Consider the following 26,051-nt stretch of genomic DNA (forward strand, 5'->3'; position numbering starts at 1 on the left):
TGACTCCATCATGTTTAGAAAATCCTAGAAAATAAATGTAGCAGATCTTGCTTTTTAAAATATTTCCATAATGAGCATATGTACAATAAATAGCAACAATAAGGGTATTTTAAAAAAAAATCTATAACCTTTTATAAAATGGAAGTATAGTTGATTTACAGTGTTGTGTTAGTTTCTGGTGTACAGCAAACTGATTGTTATACATGTATATGCATGTTATTTTTTCGTATTCTTTTCCATTATGGTTTATTACAGGATATTGAATATAGTTCCCTGTGCTATGTACAAAAGGACCTTGTTGTTTATTCCAGTTTTTAATTTAATTTTTATTTTAGAGTATAGTTGATTTACAATGTTGTGTTAGTTTCACTTTATGTATAGCAAAGTGATTCAGTTATCTATTTTAGGTATAGTAGTGTGTATCTGAAGAAGGAAATGGCAACCCACTCCAGGATCCTTGCCTGGAGAATCCTACTGATAGAGGAGGCTGGTGGGCTACAGTCCATAGGGTCACAAAGAGTCGGACACAACTGAAGTGACTTAGCAGCAGCAGCAGTGTGTATCTGCTAATCCCAAACTTCTAATTTATCCCTTCTCCACACTCCCGTTTGGTAACCATAAGTTTGTTTTCTCTGTCTGTGATTCTGTTTTGTAAATAAGGTTTTTTGAAAATCATTAACAATAAGGGTTTTTTAAATGACCTGTTGGCTAACACATAACAAGATATAGAAACTTTGATGCTGTGTGTTCTAGTTGAATTGAAACTGGTGTGAGTCTAGGTCATCAGCTCAAACCAAAAGTGGCCACAGGCAAGTCTTTCCCAGAATGAAAAAAGTCAAAGGAAACTGGGATAGAGGATGAGTTTCAGGTTCAAGTCATTATGGGGTAAATCTTCTTCATAGTTAAGATGCAGCTAATATGATTGTCTTCTACCAAAATAAGAAAAAAATTCACTGTCTGTGGTTACTTATCTCTGTCACTACCCACTGGATGTCTGCGTGGAAGATAGGGGAAGCAGCAGGACTAAGAGAGAGGTTCCCAAAAGCATATATTTATAATCGCAGCTATGTTCTAATGGTTCTGGCTGTTTCTCTCTGCATGTATGACCAAAAGAACAGGCTTGCATCACAGGCTAGCATTTAGGGTGTCATTGTATTAATTTTCACTAGTGCTAAGGTATAAGCTTGGACTTCCCTGGTGGTCCAGTGGTTAAGAGTTCGCCTTCCAGTGCAGGAGACAGACAGAGGTTTGATCCTGGTCAGGCAACTAAGATCCCATATGCTGCAAGGCAACTAAGCCCAAGCTCTGGAGCCTGTGCCCTACAGGAAGAGAAGCCTGTGCACCACGACGAAGACCTAGTGCAGCCAAAAAAAAAGATATGAGAAATCTAATGTTTGGGCTCCAAAACATTAAACCCTGACGATGAGCGATCCCTGTCCAATTCCAGTGCTGATAGTGTGCCAGGTGCTAGGAATACAATGGTGAATAAGATACTGTTCTTACCCTTAAGGAGCCAGGGTAGGGGTAATACCTAGTGAGAAGAGAAATGAGAAAACAGATTATAACAAAATATGGGACTTCCCTGGCAGTCCAGTGGTAGAGTATCTGCCTGCCCATGCAGGGGACACAGGTTCAATCCTTTCTCCAGGAGGATTCCACATGCCGCAGAGCAACTAAGCCAGTGCATCGCAACTACTGAAGCCCATATGCCTCGAGTCCGTGTTCTGCAGCAAGAGGAGCCTCCACAGTAAGAAACCTGTGCACTGCAACTAGAGAGCAGCCCCTGCTCCTCGCAACCAGAGAAAGCCTGTGTGCAGCAGCTAAGACCCAGCATAGCCAAAAATAGATAAATAATTTAACCTGTATTAACATTAGAAAAACACAATATAGATGACAGTTACATGGTGCTATGGCAATATAGAAAGGTAGCACATTCCAGCCTGAAAGGGTGGGGGGATTAGAGCCAGGGAATGCTTTCCAAAGACAAGCCTTGAGCCATGTAGCAGTTGTATGAACAAAGCTGGGATAGTGAGGTTGAGAGGAAGGTAAAAGAGGCAGCACCAAGAGTCTGAACAGTAAGAGCGCTGTAAGTGGCAGAATGGAAGCGTGTGGACCCAGGTGGACCTTCTTTATAACTGGGATGTCAACAGACAGAGAAGATATGGCGGGGGGGTGCAGTTTGTGAGGTACACAGTGTCAGATTCTAGCTGTATGAAGAAGCAGCTAATGGAAGAATTACATCATATGTATAATAAATATTAATAGAAAAAAATGAAAATCAGAAAAAAGCAAGACAATGGAGAAAGTGATGGCAAAGTTTTTTTCCTCCCTAGGTTGCTGATGTATCCAGGAATAAGAGAGAACAGTTTTGCTAACTTTTCCTGAGATCCAGTTCAGTTTAGTTCAGTCACGCAGTTGTGCCCGACTCTTTGCGACCCCGTGGACTGCAGCATGCCAGGCCTCCCTGTCCATCACCAATTCCCAGAGCTTACTCAAACTCATGTCCGTCAAGTCAGTGATGCCATCCAACCATCTCATCCTCTGTCATCCCCTTCTCCTTCTGCCTTCAATCTTTCCCAGCATCAGGGTCTTTTCCAGTGAGTCAGTTCTTTGCATCAGGTGGCCAAAGTATTGGAGTTTCAGCTTCAGCATCAGTCCTTCCGATAAATATTCAGGACTGATTTCCTTTACAATTGACTGGTTTGATCTCCTTGCAGTCAAAGGGACTTTCCTGAGATAGCAAGTTTAAATGTGAATCAGAGATTGAGGCTCTTTTCATTGGAAAATCCTAAAAATGTGGACAAAGATCAGGAAATGAGAAAAGCTGTATGTAGTGTAATATCCTAAAAATCATTATTATTACAATTTATTTCTCCATCTTAGTCTTCCAATTAGGTGACAAATGACTTTTCACATAAATATTAGGGCAAGGTCTTTCCTCTCCCTCTATTAAACTTACTTAGAGAGTTCCACACCAAGTCATGCCCAGTGAAGCATCAGCACATCCTAGGAAGATCCTGTGTTTATGCGCTCCCAAGCATATTTAATTGCACATTCCTACTCCCTCAGATTAGCCTTTTGGCAAAGTGAGCTCATTTCATTTCCAATGAATAAGATTACCATGGTCCATTGTTGAGCAAAAAGGGATGAAGATCAGCTGGAAACTCAGTCAAGAAGTTTCAAGAGTACTCTGCAAATCTAGGAGTAACACAAGGAAGTCTACTACCATTACCCAGGTCAAGGCAGATGAATTTTAAACAGAGGGTGTTTAAAACTTGAATGCCTTCCAACAACACATGGTGATTAAAGGAATTCTGACATCTGCTTGTACACGGTAGGCACAATGGTAATATTCAATAAATTTATAAAATTTATTCAAATATGAGTGTCAGATTGGACCAACAAGTATTTATTGAGTATCTACTATGTTGGAAATAGAGAAGTGAAATAGACATAATTCTTTCTCTTTGTCAAAGAATTCCCACTTTGGGACCAGGTACTTAAGATCATTGTCCAAGAAAGATAAGTGAGAAGACTTATAACTAAACCATGGAATGATAGAACTTGTTTGTGTACATAATTATTGACATCCAAGGAAATCTCAGCCTACCCTAAAGCTGATTATAATTTTCATAATTTCTGCTCTATATATTCTTTTTCTCTCTTTAAACATCAAATCCAAATATGATTAGTAAGGTCATAAATAACCTCCAAAATCACTGCAGATGGTGACTGCAGCCATGAAATTAAAAGACGCTTGCTCCTTGGAAGAAAAGCTATGAACATCCTAGACAGCATATTAAAAAGCAGAGACATTACTTTACCAACAAAGGTCTGTCTAGTCAAAGCTATGGTTTTTCCAGTAGTCATGTATGGATGTGAGAATTGGACTATAAGGAAAGCTGAGCACCAAAGAATTGATGCTTTTGAACTGTGGTGTTGGAGAAGACTCTTGAGAGTCTCTTGGACTGCAAAGAGATCCAACCATTCCATCCTAAAGGAAATTAGTCCTGAATATTCACTGGAAGGACTGATGCTGAAGCTGAAACTCCAATACTTTGGCCACCTGATGCAAAGAACTGACTCATTGGAAAAGACCCTGATGCTGGGAAAGATTGAAGGTGGGAGGAGAAGGGGACGACAGAGGATGAGATGGTTGGATGGCATCACCGACTCAACGGACATGAGTTTGAGTAAACTCTGGGAGTTGGTGATGGACAGGGAGGCCTGGCATGCTGCAGTCCATGGGGTCACAAATAGTCGGACACAACTGAGCAACTGAACTCAACTTGCCAGCCTAATGCTATTTTATAGCCCTTTCTTCATCACTGCAGTCAAAAAGCTTACTTAGTTTTAATGTCACACTGGACATCATTGGATGGTCCCTGTGATTAAGAACTTACCTGTAACTAGTTCTTCTCTTAATCACCATACTGTCCAAAGAGCACAGGCTCCTCTCTCACAGGAAGACAGTGATTGATTACATCTGGGGCTCACATACAGGAGTATTTTCCAGAAGATATCTAGTAGGATGGGTCCTAGAGTAGGTATGAGTTGTTGGAGGGTGAATTTAGGATCACAACATGAATACAGAATAAAGCAAGACTTCAAGGTCTGAGATCACTGAAAGAGAAGGACATGCAGTGCCTGGGCACTGGAACACGTCTCTTACATGTCAACTTCCTAATATCAATAAGGAGGTTTAAATCTGCAGAATGATGAAAATGGACATTCCATGGCAAAATCTAGAAAACACAAGGAAGTGATAGTCCTGGCCTTTGAGGAACATATCTTACAAGAGTTGTTCTTAACCTCATTTTCATATCCTCACTAGTATGTAGTGTTTTTGAGACCCTGACAGAGCAGAGATGCAAAATAAGAAATTCCCTTCCTCCTTTAACTAGTTTTTCTGGTCTAAAAAGAAGCAATCATTAAATGAGGATAAGGGCTTTTACTAACTCTCATAATTACCCCAGTGTCTCCATACCAGAATATTCAAAGGTGAAATGGAGAAGCAAAAAGTACAGTCCACAACTTCAGTTCTTAATCTGACCCACATCTCTAACCACTGCAGATTTCTCTTATGAAACTAGGATCCAGCACTACTGAGTGCTGCTCCAAAGGCACAGAATTAATGTTACTGACAAAACTCTTAAGTGTTCTAATGACTAGAGCTTGAGAAATGAGTAAGTCCTTAACTGAGTATGATGCATGTATAGGGTCAGAGGTGGAGGGCATGCTTAATCTGATAATCACACAGAAAATGTGGATAATTCCTCTGGGGAGAACAAGCCCAATTACTCATAATGCGCCATACTGGGTAGCGCTTGAGGGACTAGGCATCACTGGTAATTTTGGTCTGGCACACAGCCATGTTTTCCTGACATCCCCCCACTCCAACACTCCCCGCTCCCCCAGAGCTCTGTATTGCCCAAAAGTGATGGTAATAATGATGGTTGATTGGTACCATCTAAAAGGCAGCATAATGGAAGGCATTTCTGGGACTTTGGCGTTATTTCTAGTTTCAAATTCTGGTACTAACTGCTACATAGCTGAGAACAATTTCATCAATGTTCTGCTTTGACCTGCTTCTGAAAGCTGGAGTTAGGCTTGTGGCGAACTTAGAAATAGTAAATACACAGCAGCCTTTTCCCTTTCTGGTCACAGTCCTGCCAAGTTATTAACACTAGTACCCAGTCCACCGACAGCCTTGTCAGATGCCTAGCCATGGTAAGCCCTTTGTTTCTCAGGACTCACTAGTAACTTCCCCTGAAAGGGCTCTGCAGTCTCAGGGAAGCTGAAGTTAGAAGATAACACTTTCTTCAGCTTGTCTTCTCCTGAGAGCCTTCATGTAACAGAGCCGACAATGCCCTCTGTGCACTAGGCTTGTGTTTGCTAGTTGGTTCTCATAGATTACTTTATATATGAAGTTGTTAATAGAAATATTTAGGGGAAAAGGATTGTAGGTCATACTAAGTCCATCAAGATGTTAACATTGATAGTACTTGTAGAATCTCAAGTTAAATTATTAAGATTTCAAAGATTGAAGACAAACAATACTGAAGTGGTATTTTTGAGACATGAATTCACAAGGTATACACAATTTTGATGACAAACTAAGGCTCAAGTTTTAAGAATGAATACCTAAGATGTTCTACGGATCTCAGAAGGCTCACCGGGAAAAATGGTTCATCTAAAGGAGGAAATTGAGGAGAGTTTAATGAAGATACTAATTAAAAAGGGATGAGCAGGGTTAGGTAAACCAAGTCAAAATGGTGAAGTACCTCAGTGGAGTCCAGATCTTTCTGCAGTGATGGAAATGTTCTACATCTGCAGTCGAATTCTCTAACAATTAGTCACATGTGGCTATTGGACACTTAGGATGTGGTTAATGCAACAAAGATGCTGAATTCTTTGGAGGGATGCCAAGTCAACTTATGGCTGTGGCTTTTGACTGAAGAATGCAGCTGCTGCCAACTTACAGCCTGGGAGGGGAAACACTGGGAATACCCTCACTCTTCCTGTCGAACCATCCTTCTCTGGTACTTCTGACTGATGGAACTCTCCAGGAACCAGAGAACAAGAAAACTCATTGATGCAGTTCGGAAAGGTTGACCTCCTGGGGCACAGAACATAGTGAAGCATAGATATGGAGCAAATCATTTTCATACCCATGTACAAACTGAGAAATAAACCGTTTTATTATCATTTATAAATATAAATAAGTATGGAACTAGTGGCAAAAAAAATTGAACAAAGCATGTGTCTCAATAAAGTCATATAAATGTCTTATTAAAGCTATCTGAAGCTCTCTGCTGAGCTAAGTGCTACAGTGCTTTAATCAAACTGCAACTGGGTTCATTTCAGGTTTTGTACATGAAGAATGAGGTCAAAACCATGCCCCTTCACCTATATTCAACCTTATGTTCTTAGCAAGGATCTATGTGAAACTTTTTCCAAGGTCCCATCTAAAATCATAAACCCTGGGAGTGGGAAATTTTTCACTTTACTTAGGTGAAAGGTCATTGTAACTCTGTAACTGGGTAAACTCAGATTAGAAAGTGGGAAGAATACCAAGAAATTAAGATACAGGGACCCAAAGGCCCCCAAATTCGACTCTAGAACTATATGACCACTCTGTTTTTGTACTATCCCTTGGAATTTTGGTGTGTTTAAAAAACATTTTTTTTTTCCACTTTCTGCACTGAATAGCAGTACTAAGGAAAAACCAAAAACAAATAAAGGAGTGGGAAGGGGGAGTGGTACTATCCAAAGCCAGAGTCAAATCCTATTTTGGAAAGCTTCACTGTCCATTCTAGTGGGTCCTGAATATATAGGAAGTCCAGTCTTTAAGTACCAGTCTTTACTGTCTAGCACTTAAAGGAGAAAGGTCTAATGCCACTGTATGGGGGTTGAAGTAGGTGCCAAAGGAAAAGCAGTTCCCACCACCTCCAAGGAGCAGGAGCTGTTGCTCTTCAGGGAAGAGGATGCTGGTATGATTGTGTAACATTAATGGCCATGGCACACGTGTTGTGTCAATCTGATACTCAAAGCTCAATCCTGTAGACAAATCAATAACTGTCACTCCAGGAACTGCAGCGGAATGAATCCAGACGCCTCCAACCAACAAAAGCTTCCCATTGACTACATGAGCTGTGTGGGAGTACCTTGGGGTAATGGGAGGCTGGATGGCTATGGATTCCCAGAGGAATCCACTAGTGATTGGTTTCAGAAAGAATACAGAGCTCAGTGGCTCCTCAGAAGCACCCAGACCTCCAGCAATGAGGGCTCCCCCTTGCCAGCTGCAGGCACTGTGGGAATGCCGACCTTCAGGTCCTTCTCCCTCCACTGGGATCGTAACCCAAGTCATTTTCCCCACATGAAGGAAATGCCAGTCACTTAGTACAGGTTCTGTCACACTGCGGCCCCCATACACAACCAAATATTTCTGATTCTCACAGGACACTTCTGTTGTTGAATGGCGCCAACGTGACAAGGTGGAATCTTCTGGACCAAACTTCGTGACTGTTACATTTGGGTCCTCAGCGCTATTATCCTCATTTTCATAAGAAAGTTGGAGTATCCCCAAGGCTGGAGTTACTGGGGACAGTCTCCCTCCTAGAACCAGAACCTGAGTATCTGAAAGTCTTGTCATGGTGTGATAAAGGCGTCCATCCCATTGGGCTTCAGTTCCCCAACTGCCTATCTGGTTGCCTTTCCATTCAAAGTCACCGTATCTTAACAGCATGTGAAACTTGCTCACTCGGCAATGTCGCCCCTCCTGCTCTCCAAATCCTCCTGCACTGAGAATAACGCCTGGGCTCAAAAGGACAGAGGCGTGGCCATATCGCTTAAGGCCCAGGCCCTGGGTGTCCCCAGTGACTACACTGGCAGGGAAGACTCCTGAAGGGGAAGCAGGATCTATCCGAGGAAACGTCTCTGAGGGTGGAAACACGAGAGTCTGGGACAAGCTGTCTCCCTGAGAAGCGGCTAGAATAAAATAGTGGGCACACTTCAGATGCCACTCCTCAAACTCATCAAAAGGTTCAAGATTTTCCATGCGTCGGCGTTCTTCTGCGGGGAGAAAGCAGCGATAGAATTCATTCAGGTCCATGGCGCGACAGGCAGTCCAGCCAGCCTGAAGGAAGCGCTGCTGCTGGGCCTCCGCGTCGGGAAAGCGGTCCAAGCCATGAAGGGGAGAATTCAGGTGCCGAAAATGTTGCTGCATGAACTCGCCAAAGGCGTCCTGAGGCCTCATCTGCTCGTAGACGACGAAAATGGCATTAGAAAACCGCTGGGCGGCCCAGGAGATGAGGGCCGCGGCATCATCCGGCTCGAGGTAGGTGAGCACGGCCTCAGCCAGGAGCAGAGTCGGGGCGGCCGCGTCAAGACCCGCGGCGGCAAGGGCCTGGTCCAGCTGCTGCAGCTGCCGCAGGTCCAGGCCCAGGATGCGGTAGTCCGAGCTCTCAAAGCACAGCGTGGACCCGGGGTCTCCGCTCTGGAAAGGCCGGGTTAACGCGCACAGATCCGGCGTATCTCGAATCCTCTGCGCTTTGCGCTCGGCCACGTCCGGAAAATCCACCTCCCAGACAGCAGCCCCGGCCAGGCGGCCCGCAGTTTTGAGGCGAAAATACAGTGAGTCTGAGCCGGCGCCCAACGACAGAATCTGCGAGGGCGGGGTGCCGGGGGCCGCGCACGTCCGCTCTACGAAGGCGCGCACGCAGTGCCGCACGGCGCGTGCGCGCACGTAGTAGCCGCGGTGGATGAGCGGCGCACGGCGCGCCGTCCCCGGAACCAGCAAGGCAGCGAAGGCGTCGTGCACGTACCCGCGCGCGGCCAGGGAGCTCTTGCTGAGCGCGCTGCTGTCGTTGGTGCTCTGCACTGCCTCAGCCCGACGTTCACGGTTGCGTGAGCCCATGGTCAGGGGAGTCAGGAGCGGCGGTCCGTCGGGGTGGTGAGCTGCCCTCCGGTCCCGTAGTATCCTGTACCCGCAAGTACAGCTCCCGGACTCGGTACTGGGTGGGGCGGGAGGGGGTGGGAAACTACGCTTCGTTACATCTCTTCCTCGGATAGGCAGGCGTCACTTCCGGGAAGGGCGCGCCTCGCCAATCAGGTTTGAGTAGGCTGCAGCTGGCGTTGACAGTCGGCTGTGATTGACATTTCTTTGATTTTCTATGACCGAGGTTTCGCGGGAGGACTGACGGCTGCGGCTTTTTGTGGACACGTGGACTGTGTCGGGGAAGCGCGGATTGTCACTTTTCTACAAACCTTCCTGGCTGAAACGAAAATTTATCTCAAGTTTTCATAAGCTGACTCACTGTTGACAGAAATCTTTCAGAGGTGAGTGTGTGGGTACTGACAACCCAGAACTCCTTGGACTGCAGCGCCTGCATTGAGTGTCTGATAGGGACAAAACAGGATTAGGACCACTAATTTTAGGGGGCAAGGAGAAGGAACGGTCTTTCCTTGGATGCTAACTACGAATACTTACGAAGAGATCCCATTTAAGTCTGAAAACAAATCAGTGAGGCCAGGTACAAAATGAAGAAACCTTTACAGAAGTTGTGACTCACTCAGTCAGTGTTTCCCCACAAATGTATAATGTTGATTCCCTTGTATCCCAGGCTCTGTGCTAAGCTTACAGTAAGTAAACCATTCAGCCTCTTTCTCAGCTGTAAAGTGATACTCCCCTCCACGTTCAAAGTTCTGTCTTCTTGGATTGAATTGAATATGTCTGCGAAAGAGGGAATCACAGAAGAGAGGTGATTATTCTTTCTGAGTCTTGGCAGTTTAAAAGAATCATCAAATTTCTGCTTTGAGTGTTTGGGAGTCATCACCAGTAGGAAATCACTTGCAAAGATACTTGGATTTGTAACTTATTAATTGGAATTTGGTGACTGTGGGAGCCTAGATGGAGAAGGAAATCAGGATGACTCTTAAGTATGGTTACCTTGAAGCAGTATGGCATAATGGTGAAGGGCATGAGTTTTGGAGTCCAGCTGATTTGGATACTGGAACTGTGTCATTTAGATTTGGTGTTAAAGAGCTCTTAGTGACTTTCACTTCAGTTCAGTCGCTCAGTGTCCGACTCTTTGTGACCTCATGGACTGCAGCACGCCAGGCCTCCCTGTCCATCAACAACTCCCAGAGTTGACTCAGACTCATGTCCTTGGAGTCAGTGATGCCATCCAGCCATCTCATCCTCTGTCGTCCCCTTCTTCTCCCACCTTCAATCTTTCCCAGCATCAGGGTCTTTTCAAATGAGTCAGCCCTTCCCATCAAGTGGCCAAAGTATTGGAGTTTCAGCTTCAGCATCAGTCCTTCCAATGAATATTCAGGATTGATTTTCTTTAGGATGGACTGGTTGGCTCTCCTTGTAGTCCAAGAGACTCTCAAGAGTCTTCTCCAACACCATAGTTCAAAAGCATCAATTCTTCAGCGCTCGGCTTTCTTTATAGTCCAACTCTCACATCCATACATGACTACTGGAAAAACCATAGCTATGACTAGACGGACCTTTGTTGGCAAAGTAACATCTCTGCTTTTTAATATGCTGTCTAGGTTGGTCATAACTTTTCTCCCAAGAAGTAAGCGTCTTAATTCCATGGCTGCAGTCACCATCTGCAGTGATTTTGGAGCCCAAAAAAATAAAGTCTGACACTGTTTCCACTGTTTCCCCATCTATTTCCCATGAAGTGATGGGACCAGATGCCATGATCTTCGTTTTCTGAATGTTGAGCTTTAAGCCAACTTTTTCACTCTCCTCTTTCACTTTCATCAAGAGGCTCTTTAGTTTTTCTTCACTTTCTGCCATAAGGATTGTGTCATCTGCATATCTGAGGTTATTGATATTTCTCCTGGCAATCTTGATTCCAGCTTGTGCTTCATCCAGCCCAGTGTTTCTCATGATGTACTCTGCATATAAGTTAAATAAGCAGGGTGACAATATACAGCCTTGACATACTCCTTTTCCTATTTGGAACCAGTCTGTTGTTCCATGTCCAGTTCTAACTGTTGCTTCCTGGCCTTCATACAGGTTTCTCAAGAGGCAGGTCAGGTGGTCTGGTATTCCCATCTCTCAGAATTTTCCACAGTTGATTGTGATCCACACAGTCAAAGGCTTTGGCATAGTCAACAAAGCAGAAATAGATGTTTTTCTGGAACTCTCTTGCTTTTTCCATGATCCAGCGGATATTGGCAATTTGATCTCTGGTTCCTCTGCCTTTTCTAAAACCAGCTTGAACATCTGGAAGTTCACGGTTCACGTATTGTTGAAGCCTGGCTTGCAGAATTTTGAGCATTGCTTCACTAGCGTGTGAGACTTAGTGACTTTAGGGAGAGCAATTTCTTTGAAAACGTAAGGGCAGAATCCATGTTTCGGTGAATGGGAGATAAGTAAATGGAGGCAGCTCAAGGAGTGTAGCTTGGAAGGAAAGAAGAGATGGGTCAGTAAAGAAGAATGGGGGATAACAGAAAGTTTTTTGTTTTGTTTTTTTAAGATGGAAGCAAGTACTGTAGTTGCGTGGTGGTTCCCTAGGAGAAATTAGCAAGTGGAGAGAGGTTGACTTGCAGAAAAGTGAGAAGATTAACTAGTGAAATAATGACTTGGAATAGATAAGAAGGAATGGAATATTGGGTATAGATTAGTCTTGGGAACAGGAGACTGAATCCTCTTTCTCTGACTCATGGAGGAAGAAGGGGTATAGATACAGATAAGATTAAGTGTGAGGGAGGGCAGAGAGAAATACAGGAAATTCATGCATAAAGGCTTTTGTTGTCTCTGTAAAGCTAGTGACTGAGTTGTAAAGTTGAGTGTGAGGCAGCTGGGTCTAGCTCTTGAGGAGTTTAAAATTGCCCCTGAAGGAAATGGGAGAAGGACTTCCCTGAGGTTGCTGGGCTTTGAGATGTTCATTTCTAAAATGAGTGCATTATGTGAAGTGTCTCAGGGTTGACTGAGAGAAAAAAAGAGGAATGTTGGACTTTGGACAACATGTATAGCACTGTAGAAATAAATTTTTATATGACAAGTTAATCAATGTGCATGATATATTAGAAATACTATATTTTTGGTGAAGAACATATCAAAAAAAGTGATTTAAGAAGAAAGAGAATGGAGCAGAATTTGTGAATTGGGTACCTCACAGTTGTTTTCTGGTGTGTGTGTATGTTTCAGCTGCACCGCAGGTGTCTCCTGGAATCTTAGTTCCCTGGCCAGGGATTGAACCCATGCCCTTGCAGTGAAAGCACAGAGAATTCCCTCCAGTTATTTTTCCCCCCCTCAGGTTATTTTTTAAAAATCTGTATATTTTTCTGTAAAATGGGACAGTAATATCTCATAGATTTAATGAGAATTAAGTACAGCTGCCAATTAAGACATTTAGCAGAACATCTGGCTCATACTGAGTGCTTAAATAGTAGCGAGTGTTTTTATCCTGAGTTCCCTTTGGGGGGCAAGGACAGAGGGTGGAGAGGAAAAAAATTCCCTGGGAAAAGAGAAGATCTGATTCTGGCTCTGCTCTAATTTGATAAAATATTATCACAAATGGATTCTGAACCACTGGACCGCAAGGAATGTCTGCATTGTGATTTTCTCAGGGTATATGCCCAGTAGTGGAATTGCTGGATCATATGGTAGTGATCCAGGTAAGCTGCTTACCTGGTGTTAGGATTTACTGACGCTCAGGTCCTTTTGTCTCATTGCAGAAAGATTTCAGCGAGAGGCAGAGTGGCAGGCAAAAAATGAGTGTATTTCTCACACTTGTGAGAAATGCAAATGGGCGGATGAAAAGGCTCTGCTCCAGGACCACCTTCTTCCTCATTCATGGGCAGATGTCAAGACTTACATCATTAGTTTCTCCTTTGGTTTTCTATGGTCTAAATGGGACCGTCATGGTGTTTAAATCATATGTGTATTAGCAGAAGGGTGGTGACATATACTAAAATATGGTAATGCAGCTCAGGTTTCAGTGTAATGTCTCCTCTCACCTGGTTCGTTTCTCCTTTCACCTATGTTTCTGTCTTGGCTGTGTGCAGAAATGCTGTTCTCCAAGGACTATTAACTGCCTGACTTTGTATAACAAGATTCAGACCCCAGGTCTATGGTCTTGTGTTTGTAACTGTCAGGGTCTCTGGCTTGAGTGTGTCCGGCACTTGGATGCCCCTAGTCTTCCTTCAAGGTAGATTGTTACCAGGTTACTGGATTCTTTTCTTGAGTGGTCTTTAGCTTACAACAGTCTCCCAAACTCCCTTAAAATTCCCTTTCTGTTTTTAATAATCCCCTAGTGGGATTTTTTGAAGAAGGCAATGGCACCCCACTCCAGTACTCTTGCCTGGAAAATCCCATGGATGGGGGAGCCTGGTAGGCTGCAGTACATGGGGTCCCTGAGAGTTGGACGCCACTCAGTGACTTCACTTTCACTTTTCACTTTCATGCATTGGAGAAGGAAATGGCAACCCACTCCAGTGTTCTTGCTTGGAGAATCCCAGCGACGGTGGAGCCTGGTGGGCTGCCGTCTGTGGGGTCGCACAGAGTCGGACACGACTGAAGAAACTTAGCAGTGGGATTTTTAAACTATTTAATTATCCTGCTCTATCCCTGGAGCGTCCCAGGTGATGGCACTGGCAAAGAATCCGCCTGCCAATGCCGATGATACAGGAGACACAGGTTTGATCCCTGGATCGGGAAGATCCCCTCAAGGAGGAAATGACAACCTTCTTCAGTATTCCTTCCTGGAAAATCCCATGGACAGAGGAGCCTGGCGGGCTGCAGAACATGGGGTCGCAAAGAGTCAGACATGACTGAGCATGCACGCACTCACCATATCCCCTATCAGGTGCTGGGGAGGTAGTATAAGCCATAGTCCCTGTTTTTAGGAAGTTTATGTAGTTCTGGTGAGGGAGACAGACAAATCAGTGATGTAGATACAGTGTGATAAAATGCTGACTTAGACATGCTCACTGGGTTCTCTAGGAGGATAGAGGAGGTGAGTTTAAGTTACTTTATTAATCCTCACAGCTACTCTGCTTTCTTTCTTTCTTTCTTTTTTTTTTTGAAGGATAATTACTTTACAACGTTGTGGCGGTCTCAGACTTACATCACTGTGAATCTGTCATAATTGTATATATATCTCCTCTCCTCTTGAGCCTCCCTCCCCCAACACCATCCTAGTCCCTTGAAGTCTTCACAGAGCGCCAGGCTGGGCTCCCTGTGTTATGGAGCAGCTTCCTGCTGGTTATCTATTTCACACATGATAGTGTATATATCCTGAGTGTTCATTGGAAGGACTGATGTTAAAGCTGAAACTCCAAATCTTTGGCCACTTGATGTGAAGAGCTGAGTCATTTGAAAAGACCCTGATGCTGGGAAAGACTGAAGGCGGGAGAAGGGGACGACAGAGGATGAGATGGTTGGATGGCATCACTGACTCAATGGAGATGAGTCAGCTCTGGGAGTTGTTGATGGACAGGGAGGCCTGGCGTGCTGTGCTCCATGGGGTCGCGAAGAGTCAGACACGACAGAGCAACTGAACTGAACTGAAGTGTATATATGGCAGTGCTACTTTCTCAGCTTCTCCTAGCCTCTCCTTTCCCCAGCTGTGTCCACAAGGTCTTTCTCTACATCTGTGTCTCCATTTCTTCAGTGTAAATAGGTTCATCAGTACTGTGTTTCTGGATTCCGTATATATGCATTAATACATGATGTTTGTTCTTCTCTTTCTGACTGACTTCACTCTGTGTAACAGGCTCTAGATTCATCTACTCTGCATTTTTATTGAATTTTTATCCCATTTTTTAATCCCGTTTCTACAGTTAAGGAAACTGAAGCCTGGAGTTGAAAGTGACTCAGGAGAAAAAAAAAAAAGTGACTCAGGACCACACACCTACTAAAGGGCAGAACTGGTACAAGGATTATCCTAGGTCCATCTGATTCCGTTGCCTCTATTCTTACTTTATATATTTTAAACAGTTTGAAAATGTGAACGTTTGAACCCAAAGTAGATCTTATAAATTTCTAGTTTTAGAGATAGTTTTGTAGAAAGTGCTAATAGGTAAAAGTATATACCCTATTTGTAAAGGTATACATCTTCCTGGGTCGGGAAGGTCCCCTGGAGAAGGAAGTGGCAACCCACTCCAGTATTCTTGGCTGGAGAGTCCCTGGACAGAAGAACCTGGCGGGTACAGTCCATGGGGTCACAAAGAGTTGGACACGACTGAGTGAGTAATCCTTAATCCTAAACACCCTACTAAATTTCAGATTTTAATTTCCCTCTTATCAGCTTGAAGACTTCTTATTTCTAATTCAGGTTGTCGGGTCACTTAAATTATTAATAGCTTTGGAGAGCTTTTGTCTTTAGAGGAATAAATGAACAGAACCTGTTTCTTTGCTTTTGTGTCAACATCTAAACATGTCCACATTTGTTTACATAGGTGAAACTGAGCCCAGAACTACGTATACTGTTAATCTTATCAAAACGGGTGGAAATAAAGCAGTCTGAAGGAAATTCAAGGCCACCAAACTTACTGACTGAACTGCTTTTAGTATTCATGCTGAGAATAAGTGGCTGGGGAAAGACCTTGCTATTCTGCTAAATGATGATGGAGGCAGAAGAACAGCCCCGGAAGACAGCCTTTTACTCAAAATTACCTAAAGTGGTAAGAATTCAACCACAAAATTCTGGAGTGTTGCTAAGTATAATGACTTCTGTGTTGTTTCTTTTCATAAAAAGAGAAATAAATTTTATACGTAGAATTTGTAAACTTTGTACATTTTAAAAGTTACATAGCTGCATCTGTTAGGCCGTTTGCCTAGCGCAGTCTACCAACATCAAGCACCTGCTACAATGCTGTGACTCTCGTGGACTTGAGAAGATTTTTACTGATTGTATTCTCTTATTTTAGGAACTTCATGCCCACTTGAATGGATCCATTAGTTCCAATACCATAAAGAAATTAATAGCCAAGAAACCAGATCTTAAAATCCACGGTCAGATGACTATGATTGACAAAGGAAAGAAAAGAACTTTAGAAGAGTGAGTTCGGGGGAGTTTGTGGACACACTTCTTTTTTTTTCTCTATTTTGCAATTGTAAATAGTATGTAAGGATTCAGATTTTTGTAGTTAAAGGAATAAGGTAGCCGTCTGGTATGGAGAGTATAACTTGGCAAACAGTATTTTTTCCAGCTGTCAGACTGTTGACAAATTTTAGTGATTTGTATTGTTCGTGAAATTATACTATATTGGAATATTCTTTAGACTTGGAAATATAGACTTCTTGATTTTTTTTCCCCCTGTTTCCTACTTCCACTTGAGATAGGGGTTGTGGAGGTGAAGAAGGGAAACTGTTGTTTTCCACTTAAAAGTAACATTTAATTTTCAGTCATTTGATGATCTGTCCAGATCAGTGTAATTTTTGAGAAGCCTGTTCTGTTGTTCCTTATAAATATATAATTACTACTAGCCTAAAATCAATTAATTTAGTGAAGTTTTTGATGACTGAAGTATGTTAAAACTTTTCATATTGCAGGTGCCTCCACATGTTTCAAATAATTCATCTACTTACTACTAGCCCTGAAGATGTTCTAATGGTGAGAAATGAAGCATTTTTAGACTGGTTTAAACATTAGTAAGTAATTGATGCCCTTCTGTTGTTGCACATGACTCAAGAGTCTAATGAAAATTATTTTTTTGCTTTTTTTATGGTAACTTGAAAAACAATCTTGAGACATTTGCCTAACAGCTAATAGACTCTATTAATTGTAAACTATATGAGGAAAGAACCAAGATCAAAATCTTCTGTTAGGTAGAAAATTGGACAGTGCGGAGGAGAAAAGCTTGTCCTTTTTTCATATATGTATAAACTCTGTATACAAACGTATCATATGAAATATCTGACCACAGGCTTTACCTGAATTGCTCGGGATACTTTGAAGTTTCTGGGTGGACAGTATAGAGAATGAAGACGTTCAAGAGCTGCTTAGAGATTGAATGATTAATCCTTAGGGAAACTGCCTTCCCTCTGGAGATGAAGGGCTAGAGGACTCCACTGTGTTCCCTTAGCTGGATGACTGGCTTTATATCAGATTTGTATCATTGATCTGATTAGGATGGCATTTTTAAATGTTCTCTTTCTAATTGGAGAGAAGCAGAATCCTATCAGTGTTTTTAACCCTTAGGGAAAAAGTGCAAAGTAAGACGTATAATGTGTTTTTGGAGAGGTGACATTTGACTGGTCAAGAAAGAATTTTCTCCTTGGCTGAGACTGATCTTCTTGATAATTATTAAGTAAATTAATCACCTTTTGGAGGAAGGTTAACTCTTAAGAGTTTAGTTTAGCAGAAGTTGACAGAGTGTCCCCAGTGTTCCAGGCACTCTGCTAGGACCGAGAGATAAAAAGATCGACATGGTCCCTGCCCCTCAGGAATCCATAGTCAGGTTGGAGAGACAGACCCATAAGAGGATAAATCCAACATCAAGAGGTAAGCTCTGTGTTGGAGACATGGACAGGGGTTTTTAGGAACCCTAGGGAGCATTTGTTGTCTTATCAGCCACTCAGCAGGTCCTGTTGAACCCTGCTAGGGACATCCACCACAGGAGGCTTTGTCTCATTTTCTGTTGTTGAGTGGAACAGAGCAAAACTGATTACATTTTAGATTCTGAGAGTTCTGTGGGTATAATATGCCATACTCATTGTTTCTTTTTTTTTAAAGTTGCTAAGAAGCTTTAATAAATGAACCTTGTGTGGGAATAAGTCAAGGGATTGTTTATAGATATGGGACTGAGTGTATTAGGATCGCTTAACAGTCTCATCAGAGTAACTGAGTGTAATCTCAAAAAGACAAGATTGAAATGTATCTGAAAAAAACATTAACTATTGCATGTGCTAGATTCTGTGCTCATCATGACTTTTCTGAAGTGGTCATTTTTATTGCTCCCTTTTTGCAGATGAAAAAAGCTGAGGCCTAAAGAGGTTAAATATAACTTGTTCAAGGTCACTCACCATGAGTAAAGTGGCGGAATTGGCCGTTTTGTCTGATTCCAGAGTCCTTGTCCTTTCTTATTTGAGATGTGCAGTCTTACCATCCCTGGAGTAAGCGGGAACTTAATTGTGAGGTACTCTTATCTGAAGACAGAACTTGAGTCGATTATCTCAGTCCAGAGCGTAGGAGAACAAAGCCCAAAGAGCCAGGAGCTGACTGCAGTACCTGTTGCTGCCTGGAGCAGAAAGGACTGAATCTGGTTGACACGGGAAGGGAAGTCACTCCCTAGAGAAGTGTTCTTGGATATGAGCTAGAGATGATTCCACAGGTCTCACTGTGGCCTAGGAAGTCTTCCTTCCACTGCTTTCAATCAGTACTTGCCAGCAACCTTCTGTTGTTCCTTTAGGTTTCACAGGTGCCTCACCGCCAGGAAAAGGGATGCCCTGGATAGTAGATATGCTCACTTCACACCTTCCCTTCACCCTCGTCGTCAGTCCACACATTATAGGCGGGCTTCTGCATTAGTCTCCTGTGAGCTGGGGTAGGAGGAGTCGGTCTTTCTGGATCTGCTTAGTTAAGGAGTGAAGATAAGATCTGAGTTCCTCACACCTGCAGAGACAAGGACTGTGCTGTGGTAATGGCAGTGGCAGCAACGTGGGGTTTCTGGAACACCAGCGCTACAGGGTGGTCTAGCGCCTTTGATGATAGTACAGAGGCTGCAGGCTCGTGCCTAGTGGTGGAGGAAGCAATAGTGTCTTGCTTGGTCCAAGGGTGTCACGTGATTTTGAATGCTTTTGTGTCATCCTTGTTACTGAGGCCAACCTCTCTCTGCTTGCCACACAGCAGGCCAATAAATTCAAGAGATGAGGTGTTGAGGCAAGGAATATGACTTTATTGGGAAAGCTGGCAGATGGAGAAGATGGCAGACTAACGTCTCAAAATAACCATCTTATTGGAGTCTGGATGCCAGTTTCTTTTACAGAAAAAAGATGGGGAGAGGTGAGGGATTAAGGTTAAAGATGCTGTTAATCTTACAAATGTCTTCTGGAATGGCCAGCCTCCACAAGAGGATATATTAATTTTTTCCTTCCTGTAGCCATCCACAGGTGGACAAAGTCCTGAACAAAGGCATTTTGGTTTGACATTAAGGCAGAGGGGAGCAGGGTTCTCCGAGGCAGGCCATTTTGTACGCTTATAATGATAAAAGCAACAGAAAGCAAAGGTTAAAGTCAAAGAAACAGATCCAGCATGGAGTCAAAATTGAGTCTTGCCTATAACATCCTGAGCTATGTGATCTCTAAGGCTGATTCTTCAGACCTCCTGGTGAATCTGAGCCACCTGTTATATGCATGTTGTAATAAGTTCCATTTTGGCTTTAGTATGAAGAAAAAAGATGAGGCCCAGACCTTAGCTTGCAGTGAATCCACCAAGGTGGTGCCTCCCTGTTAAGCACTGTCTGTACAGCCAGCCAGCCTTGTTTCTCTGCCAGGACACTGCATCTGTGTGCCCATGTGCATGTGGGCAAAGCACACAGATGCAAGAGTCGGATACCAACTGTAAGAACTAACTAGGGCTGGTTGTCACAGCATTTCTAACCTGGTCCTTTTTCCTCCTAGGTTTTTACATTTTAGGTAATGGCAATGAGGGAAAACATGCCTTCAGCCTTTAGATATCATTTATCTTGGTCGTTGAGTAATGTTTGGATTGTTGAGTTTTCTATTAGATTGAATACAGTTTTCTAACTCAAATTTATCACCCATTTTCTTTGCCTAAAAGAATCTTCCTAAGTACATTTGGGGAGAGTTTAAACCTGCCAAAAGAAATTCTTGCAAAGTTCAACTTATCCCTAAATAACGTGAATAAGAACCTTAAGCCATGACTCTATTTTTTAATATATATTTTTCATTGAAGGATTGTTGCTTTACAATATTGTTTTGGTTTCTGCCATACATAAACATGAATCAGCCATCAGCATACATATGTCCCCTCCCTCTTGGGCTTCCCTCCCACCTCCCACCTCATCCCACCCCTCTAGCTTGTTACAGAGCTCTGGTTTGAGTTCCCTGAGTCACACAGCCAATTCCCATTGGCAGTATATTTTATATATGGCAATGTATACGTCTCTTTGCTACTCTCCCCATTCGACCCACCCTCTCCTCCTCCCCACTCCCCCACCCCGTGTCCATAAATCTTGTTCTTTATGTCTGCATCTCCATTGCTGGCCTGCAAATAGGTTCATCAGTACCATCTTTCAGGATACCACATATATGCATAAATACATGATATTTGTTTTAGTTCCAGACTTACTTCATTCTGTATAATAGGCGCTAGGGTCATCCACCTCATTAGAACTGACTCAGATGCATTCCTTTTTATGTCTGAGTAATATTCCATTGTATATATGTTCCACAACTTCTTTATCCCTTCATCTGTCAACAGACATATAGGCTGCTTCCATGCCCTGGCTATTGTAAATAGCACTGCATTGAACATTGGGGTGCATGTGTCTTTTTCAGTTTGGGTTTCCTCAGGGTGTATGCCTGCTAGTGGGATTGCTGGGTCATGTGCTAGTTTTATTTCCTAGTTTTTTAAGGACTCTCCATACTGTCTTCCATAGTGACTGTATCAGTTTACATTCCCACCAGCAGTACAAGAGGGTTCCTTTTTCTCCACACCCTCTCCAGCATTTATTGTTTGGTAGATTTTTTGATGATGATGGCCATTCTGACTGGTTTGAGGTAATATCTCATTGTAGTTTTGATTTACGTTTCTCTAATAATGAGTGATGTTGAGCATCTTTTTGTTGGTTTATTAGCCGTCTGTATGTCTTCATTGGAGAAATGTCTGTTTAGGTCTTTTGCTCACTTTTGGTTTGGGTTGTTTGTTTTTCTTATATTGAGTTGTATGATCTGCTTATATATTTTGGAAATTAGTCCTTTATCAGTTGTTTCATTTGCTATTATTTTCTCCCATTATGAGGGTTGTCTTTTCACCTTGTCTAGTTTCCTTTGGTGTGCAAAAGCTTTCCAGTTTAATTAGGTCCCACGTGTTTATTTTTGTTTTTATTTCCATTACTCTGGGAGGTGGGTCTTAGAGGGTCTTGCTGTGATTTATATCACACACTGTTCTGCCGATGTTTTCCTCTATGAGAAGCCATGGCATTAAATGGTACATCAGTACTGCCTAATCATTTTACCTGCTTATTTCTATATGTAACTTTCCAGTACTATACACTCATAGATGGTTTACTGGTTTTAGTTTTGCCTCATTTCTCTGTTTTATCAGTCTGCTGTTCTCTAGGAAATAGAGAAATGGTTAAAAGGGAAGAAGAGAAACAAAAGGTGGCGGGGGGTTGTGCAGACTTGGATTTAATGTGACAGTGAGGGGGGTAAGGGGAGCTGTTGGAAACATGGTAGTTTTGTCACAGCTGTCACTAGGGGTGTGAAAAGCAGGGCGCTTCACCATGTGGGAGACTCCCCCACTCCTTGCGAGTCATTTAACGCGTGGAATAGAGCTATAGCAGGTGGCATTTTCATGGAGCCCCTTACACTAATGTTATCAGTATTGTGAGCATTGCTTTCATTATCAGGTGACGAAAGATGTCATTAAAGAATTTGCAGATGACGGTGTCAAGTATCTGGAACTAAGGAGCACACCCAGAGGAGAAAATACTACAGGTAAAATCTAACTCCTGATACTTCTCAGCATATGTCTATCTTTTTCCTCACGTGCTTTGATCATCCATATGCCTGCAAAGTTGAGACTATGCAGCATTTACCATTACACTGTTGTAAAAGTAGGGTCAAAGGTCCATATCTTCCGATGTACTTTAATGACATGTTATTAATGAGTCAGTCAATTATTTATAAGTTAAAATACCAGGTCAGGTATTATCTGTTGAAGGGAAATTAAAAGGGCTGCAAAAATTTCATTTATTCTTGTTTGCTCTTCTCTGAAAAAAGAACACTTGTTCCCTATAGCTGTGTTCTTAAATAGACATTAGTTCATGTTCCCTGCATCAAGTGCTTGTGACACAGTGCTCCTGAGTGGATGTGGAATCGCGTTTCATGACAGTCACTGAAATGAAGTTATTCAGTCTCTTCTCGGGGACTGATGGTGTCAGGCCAGGAGCCAGCTGTGATGTGGTTAAACCTCTCTGGATGGAGATGAGCAGATCTGGATATGGTCTGGAGAAGCTTCCTAGGGCCCTCTTTCTGCTGATAAGAGCAGCATCAGGAGGTATTCTATGATGTGCTTGGGTCCTGCTTAGCATTTTGTGACCAGATCATCTTGTGCCTGGATAACGTGTAGCCAGCATCATTCAGGGGGTGAAATTTTAAACTACATATAGTAAAGTACGTGTTGAAATGAGATAAGCAGGAGATTCTTTTTTTGTTTTTGATTTTTATTAGAACATAGTTGACTTACAATGTCATGTTAGTTCTGCTGAACAGCAAAGTGAATCAGTTATACATATATATCCACCCTTTTTTAGATTCTTTCCCATGCAGGTCATTACAGAGTATTGAGAAGAGCTCCCTTTGCTGTATAGTGGGTCCTTTTTAGTTATCTACTTTATATATAATCGTGTGTATGTGTCAATCCCAATCTCCCAATTATCCCTCCCCCTGAACAGAAGATTCTCATTTCACATTTTTAAACTTTAGGATCAGTTCCAAGTTATGCTGGTGAGGATAGTGAAAGGGAAGGAGAAAAGCAATCTGTAGATTATTAGTGCTAGTTGACCCTTCAAATGGAGATTCAAAGGGAAATGCTAACTTAAGTGTGCAGAATAGGGGAATAGTTAAAGTTTAATGGAATATTTGGTAACCATTAAAAATATTTGCAAAGACACTTTAATGACATGAAGACATGCTCAGAGTACAGTGTTAAATGAATGACTGTGATACACATACACCTAGCATCTCATCTGTTCAGAATTGTATTTTTGTTGTTGTTCGGTCGCCAAGTCATATCACTCTGTGTGTGTGTGTGTGAATTTGTTGTTGTTCAGCTGCTCAGTTGTGTCTCTTTGCTACCCCATGGACTACAGCACACCAGACTTCCCTGTCTTTCACCAACTCCCAGAAGTCTGCTCAAACTCATGTCTGTTGAGTCAGTGATGCCATGCAACTATCTCATCCTCTCTTGCCCCCTTCCCCTGAACCAGGGTCGAACTCAGGTCTCCTGCATTGCAGGCAGATTCCTTACCGTCTGAGCTGCCAGGGAAGCTCCTTAAGTACAAATGGCATTTACTAAAGCCTGCATATGCAAGAGGTACAGATTCGACCCCTGTGTCAGGAAGATCCCTGGAAGAGGAATCCACCCACTCCAGTATTCTTGCCTAGAGAATCCCATGGACATAGGAGCGTGGCGGGCTGCAGTCCATGGGGTTGCAGAGTCTGACATGACTGAGTGTGCACACACATCCATAACTCATCTGTAACCATACACTTATCACACAGAAAGCGAAGTGTAATTGTTCATATAGGAATATGATTGTTGAAGGATGAAGTTGTTGATGATCTCTTTACAGATGTTTTATTTGTGTCCTTTCCAGGAATGACTAAAAAGACTTATGTGGAATCTATACTTGAGGGTATAAAACAGTCCAAAGAAGAAAACGTAGACATTGATGTTAGGTAAGAAACATTGTGCCTTAGTGGTCACCACTGAAAATACTAGAAGGTGACAGTTTTACTCTTTTGAGCATGAGTATAACAGATTCTTATAAATCAACCAATAACTGACTTTTATTTTATAATAGAAAAAAGGTCAAGAACTTCATTGTTTAAAGTTGAGAATACAGTTTTGAATATTTTTTTCCTGTGGCAGTAAAGTTCTGAGTCCTGTTGCTGTAGTGAAGTGTGGCTTCCCATGGCTCTTAAACAAAAATCCAGACTTCTTCTTGGGGCCTGCAAGGTCACATGTGCGGCCTTTCTCACTTCAGCAGCCTCGTGTGTTCCACTGGTCACTCACCACGCACTGACCTTCCCCCTATTCCTCAAATAGGCCAAGACTGTCGTCCCACGTCAGCACTTTTGTGCTTCCTGTTGCTTCTGCCTAGAGCACTCTGCCATATCCTCGCATGGCTGGCTGCTTGTTACTCAGGTCTCATGTGCCTGTCACTTCCTCAGAGAGGCCTTCCTTGACCACCTTATCTAATATGCCTCCCCACATCTTCTAGTTACTCCATTTATTTCCTTTATGACACTCCTCTTAACAAAATCAGAAATTTTCTTGTTTTATTTATACATATACACATTCACCCACTAGAGTGTAAGTTCAGTGAGGCCAGGGACGTTGTCTTTTGATTCTCAGCACTTAGAGCTGGCACATAATTAGGGCTCAGTAAGTCCTTGATGGAGGAAAATAAAGAAAGCTAGCTGGCTTTCTGGCTATAAAATCTGTCTATAACGTCTCTCAGTTATGCTTAACTGGACTGATACCCTAATTAAAAAACAAAAACAGGCAAAAGACAAGGATTCAGAAGAGAAAACATAGAAATGGCCAATAAATGTATAGAAAACTGTTTAACGTCAATAATCAGATAATTTTGTTTATTTTTTAATATGTTAATAAAATTTGTATCAGCTTTGGGTACATGTTAGAATATTACCAGTCTTGTAACCCTCAAATAGCTATGAAAAGAAGAGAGGTGAAAAGCAAAGGAGAAAAGGAAAGATATAAGTATCTTAATGCAGAGTTCCAAAGAATAGCAAGAAGAGGTAAGAAAGCCTTCTTCAGCGATCAATGCAGAGAAATAGAGGAAAACAACAGAATGGGAAAGACTAGAGAGCTCTTCAAGAAAATTAGAGATACCAAGGGAACATTTCATGCAAGGATGGGCTCGATAAAGGACAGAAATGGTCTGGACCTAACAGAAGCAGAAGATATTAAGAAGAGGTGGCAAGAATACATGGAAGAACTGTACAAAAAAGATCTTCACGACCCAGATAATCATGATGATGTGATCACTCATCTAGAGCCAGACATCTTGGAATGTGAAGTCAAGTGGGCCTTAGAAAACATCATTCCAGTTGAGCTGTTTCAAATCCTGAAAGATGATGCTGTGAAAGTGCTGCACTCAATATGCCAGCAAATTTGGAAAACTCAGCAGTGGCCACAGGACTGGAAAAGGTCAGTTTTCATTCCAATTCCAAAGAAAGGCAATGCAAAAGAATGATCAAACTACCACACAATTGCACTCATCTCACATGCTAGTAAAGTAATGCTCCAAATTCTCCAAGCCAGGCTTCAGCAATATGTGAACCATGAACTCCCTGATGTTCAAGCTGGTTTTAGAAAAGGCAGAGGAACCAGAGATCAAATTGCCAACATCCGCTGGATCATGGAAAAAGCAAGAGAGTTCCAGAAAAACATCTATTTCTGCTTTATTGACTATGCCAAAGCCTTTGATTGTGTGGATCACAATAAACTGTGGACAATTTTGAAAAAGATGGAAATACCAGACCACCTAACCTGCCTCTTGAGAAATCTGTATGCAGGTCAGGAAGCAACAGTTAGAACTGGACATGGAACAACAGACTGGTTCCAAATAGGAAAAGGAGTATG

General features: G+C 42.5%; 2 protein-coding genes across 8 annotated transcripts in view; one reads left to right on the plus strand and one right to left on the minus strand.

Moving 5' to 3' along the window:
- On the minus strand, positions 6,673-9,450 carry LCMT2 (leucine carboxyl methyltransferase 2). Its single transcript, XM_005709611.3, has one exon. The coding sequence runs from the start codon at positions 9,416-9,418 to the stop codon at positions 7,364-7,366; it is 2,055 nt and encodes a 684-aa protein (XP_005709668.3). The 5' UTR covers positions 9,419-9,450; the 3' UTR covers positions 6,673-7,363.
- ADAL (adenosine deaminase like) overlaps positions 9,338-26,051 on the plus strand; it is a 35,659-nt gene continuing 18,945 nt past the window's right edge. For 5 of the 7 annotated variants that reach the window (XR_001919837.1, XM_018065961.1, XM_018065957.1 and 2 more), the window contains exons 1-7: positions 9,338-9,454; positions 9,684-9,840; positions 15,928-16,152; positions 16,399-16,529; positions 17,024-17,084; positions 22,066-22,153; positions 24,037-24,118. Coding sequence is in view for 6 of the 7 variants with exons in the window: in XM_018065961.1 (XP_017921450.1) it covers positions 16,090-16,152; positions 16,399-16,529; positions 17,024-17,084; positions 22,066-22,153; positions 24,037-24,118 (425 nt within the window). In the remaining variant the exon portion in view is untranslated. The other 2 variants (XM_018065958.1, XM_018065959.1) reach the window with 2 other exon arrangements.

This window comes from Capra hircus, chromosome 21 (assembly GCF_001704415.2).
Source record: "Capra hircus breed San Clemente chromosome 21, ASM170441v1, whole genome shotgun sequence".
In the NCBI taxonomy this organism is placed as follows: domain Eukaryota; kingdom Metazoa; phylum Chordata; class Mammalia; order Artiodactyla; family Bovidae; genus Capra; species Capra hircus.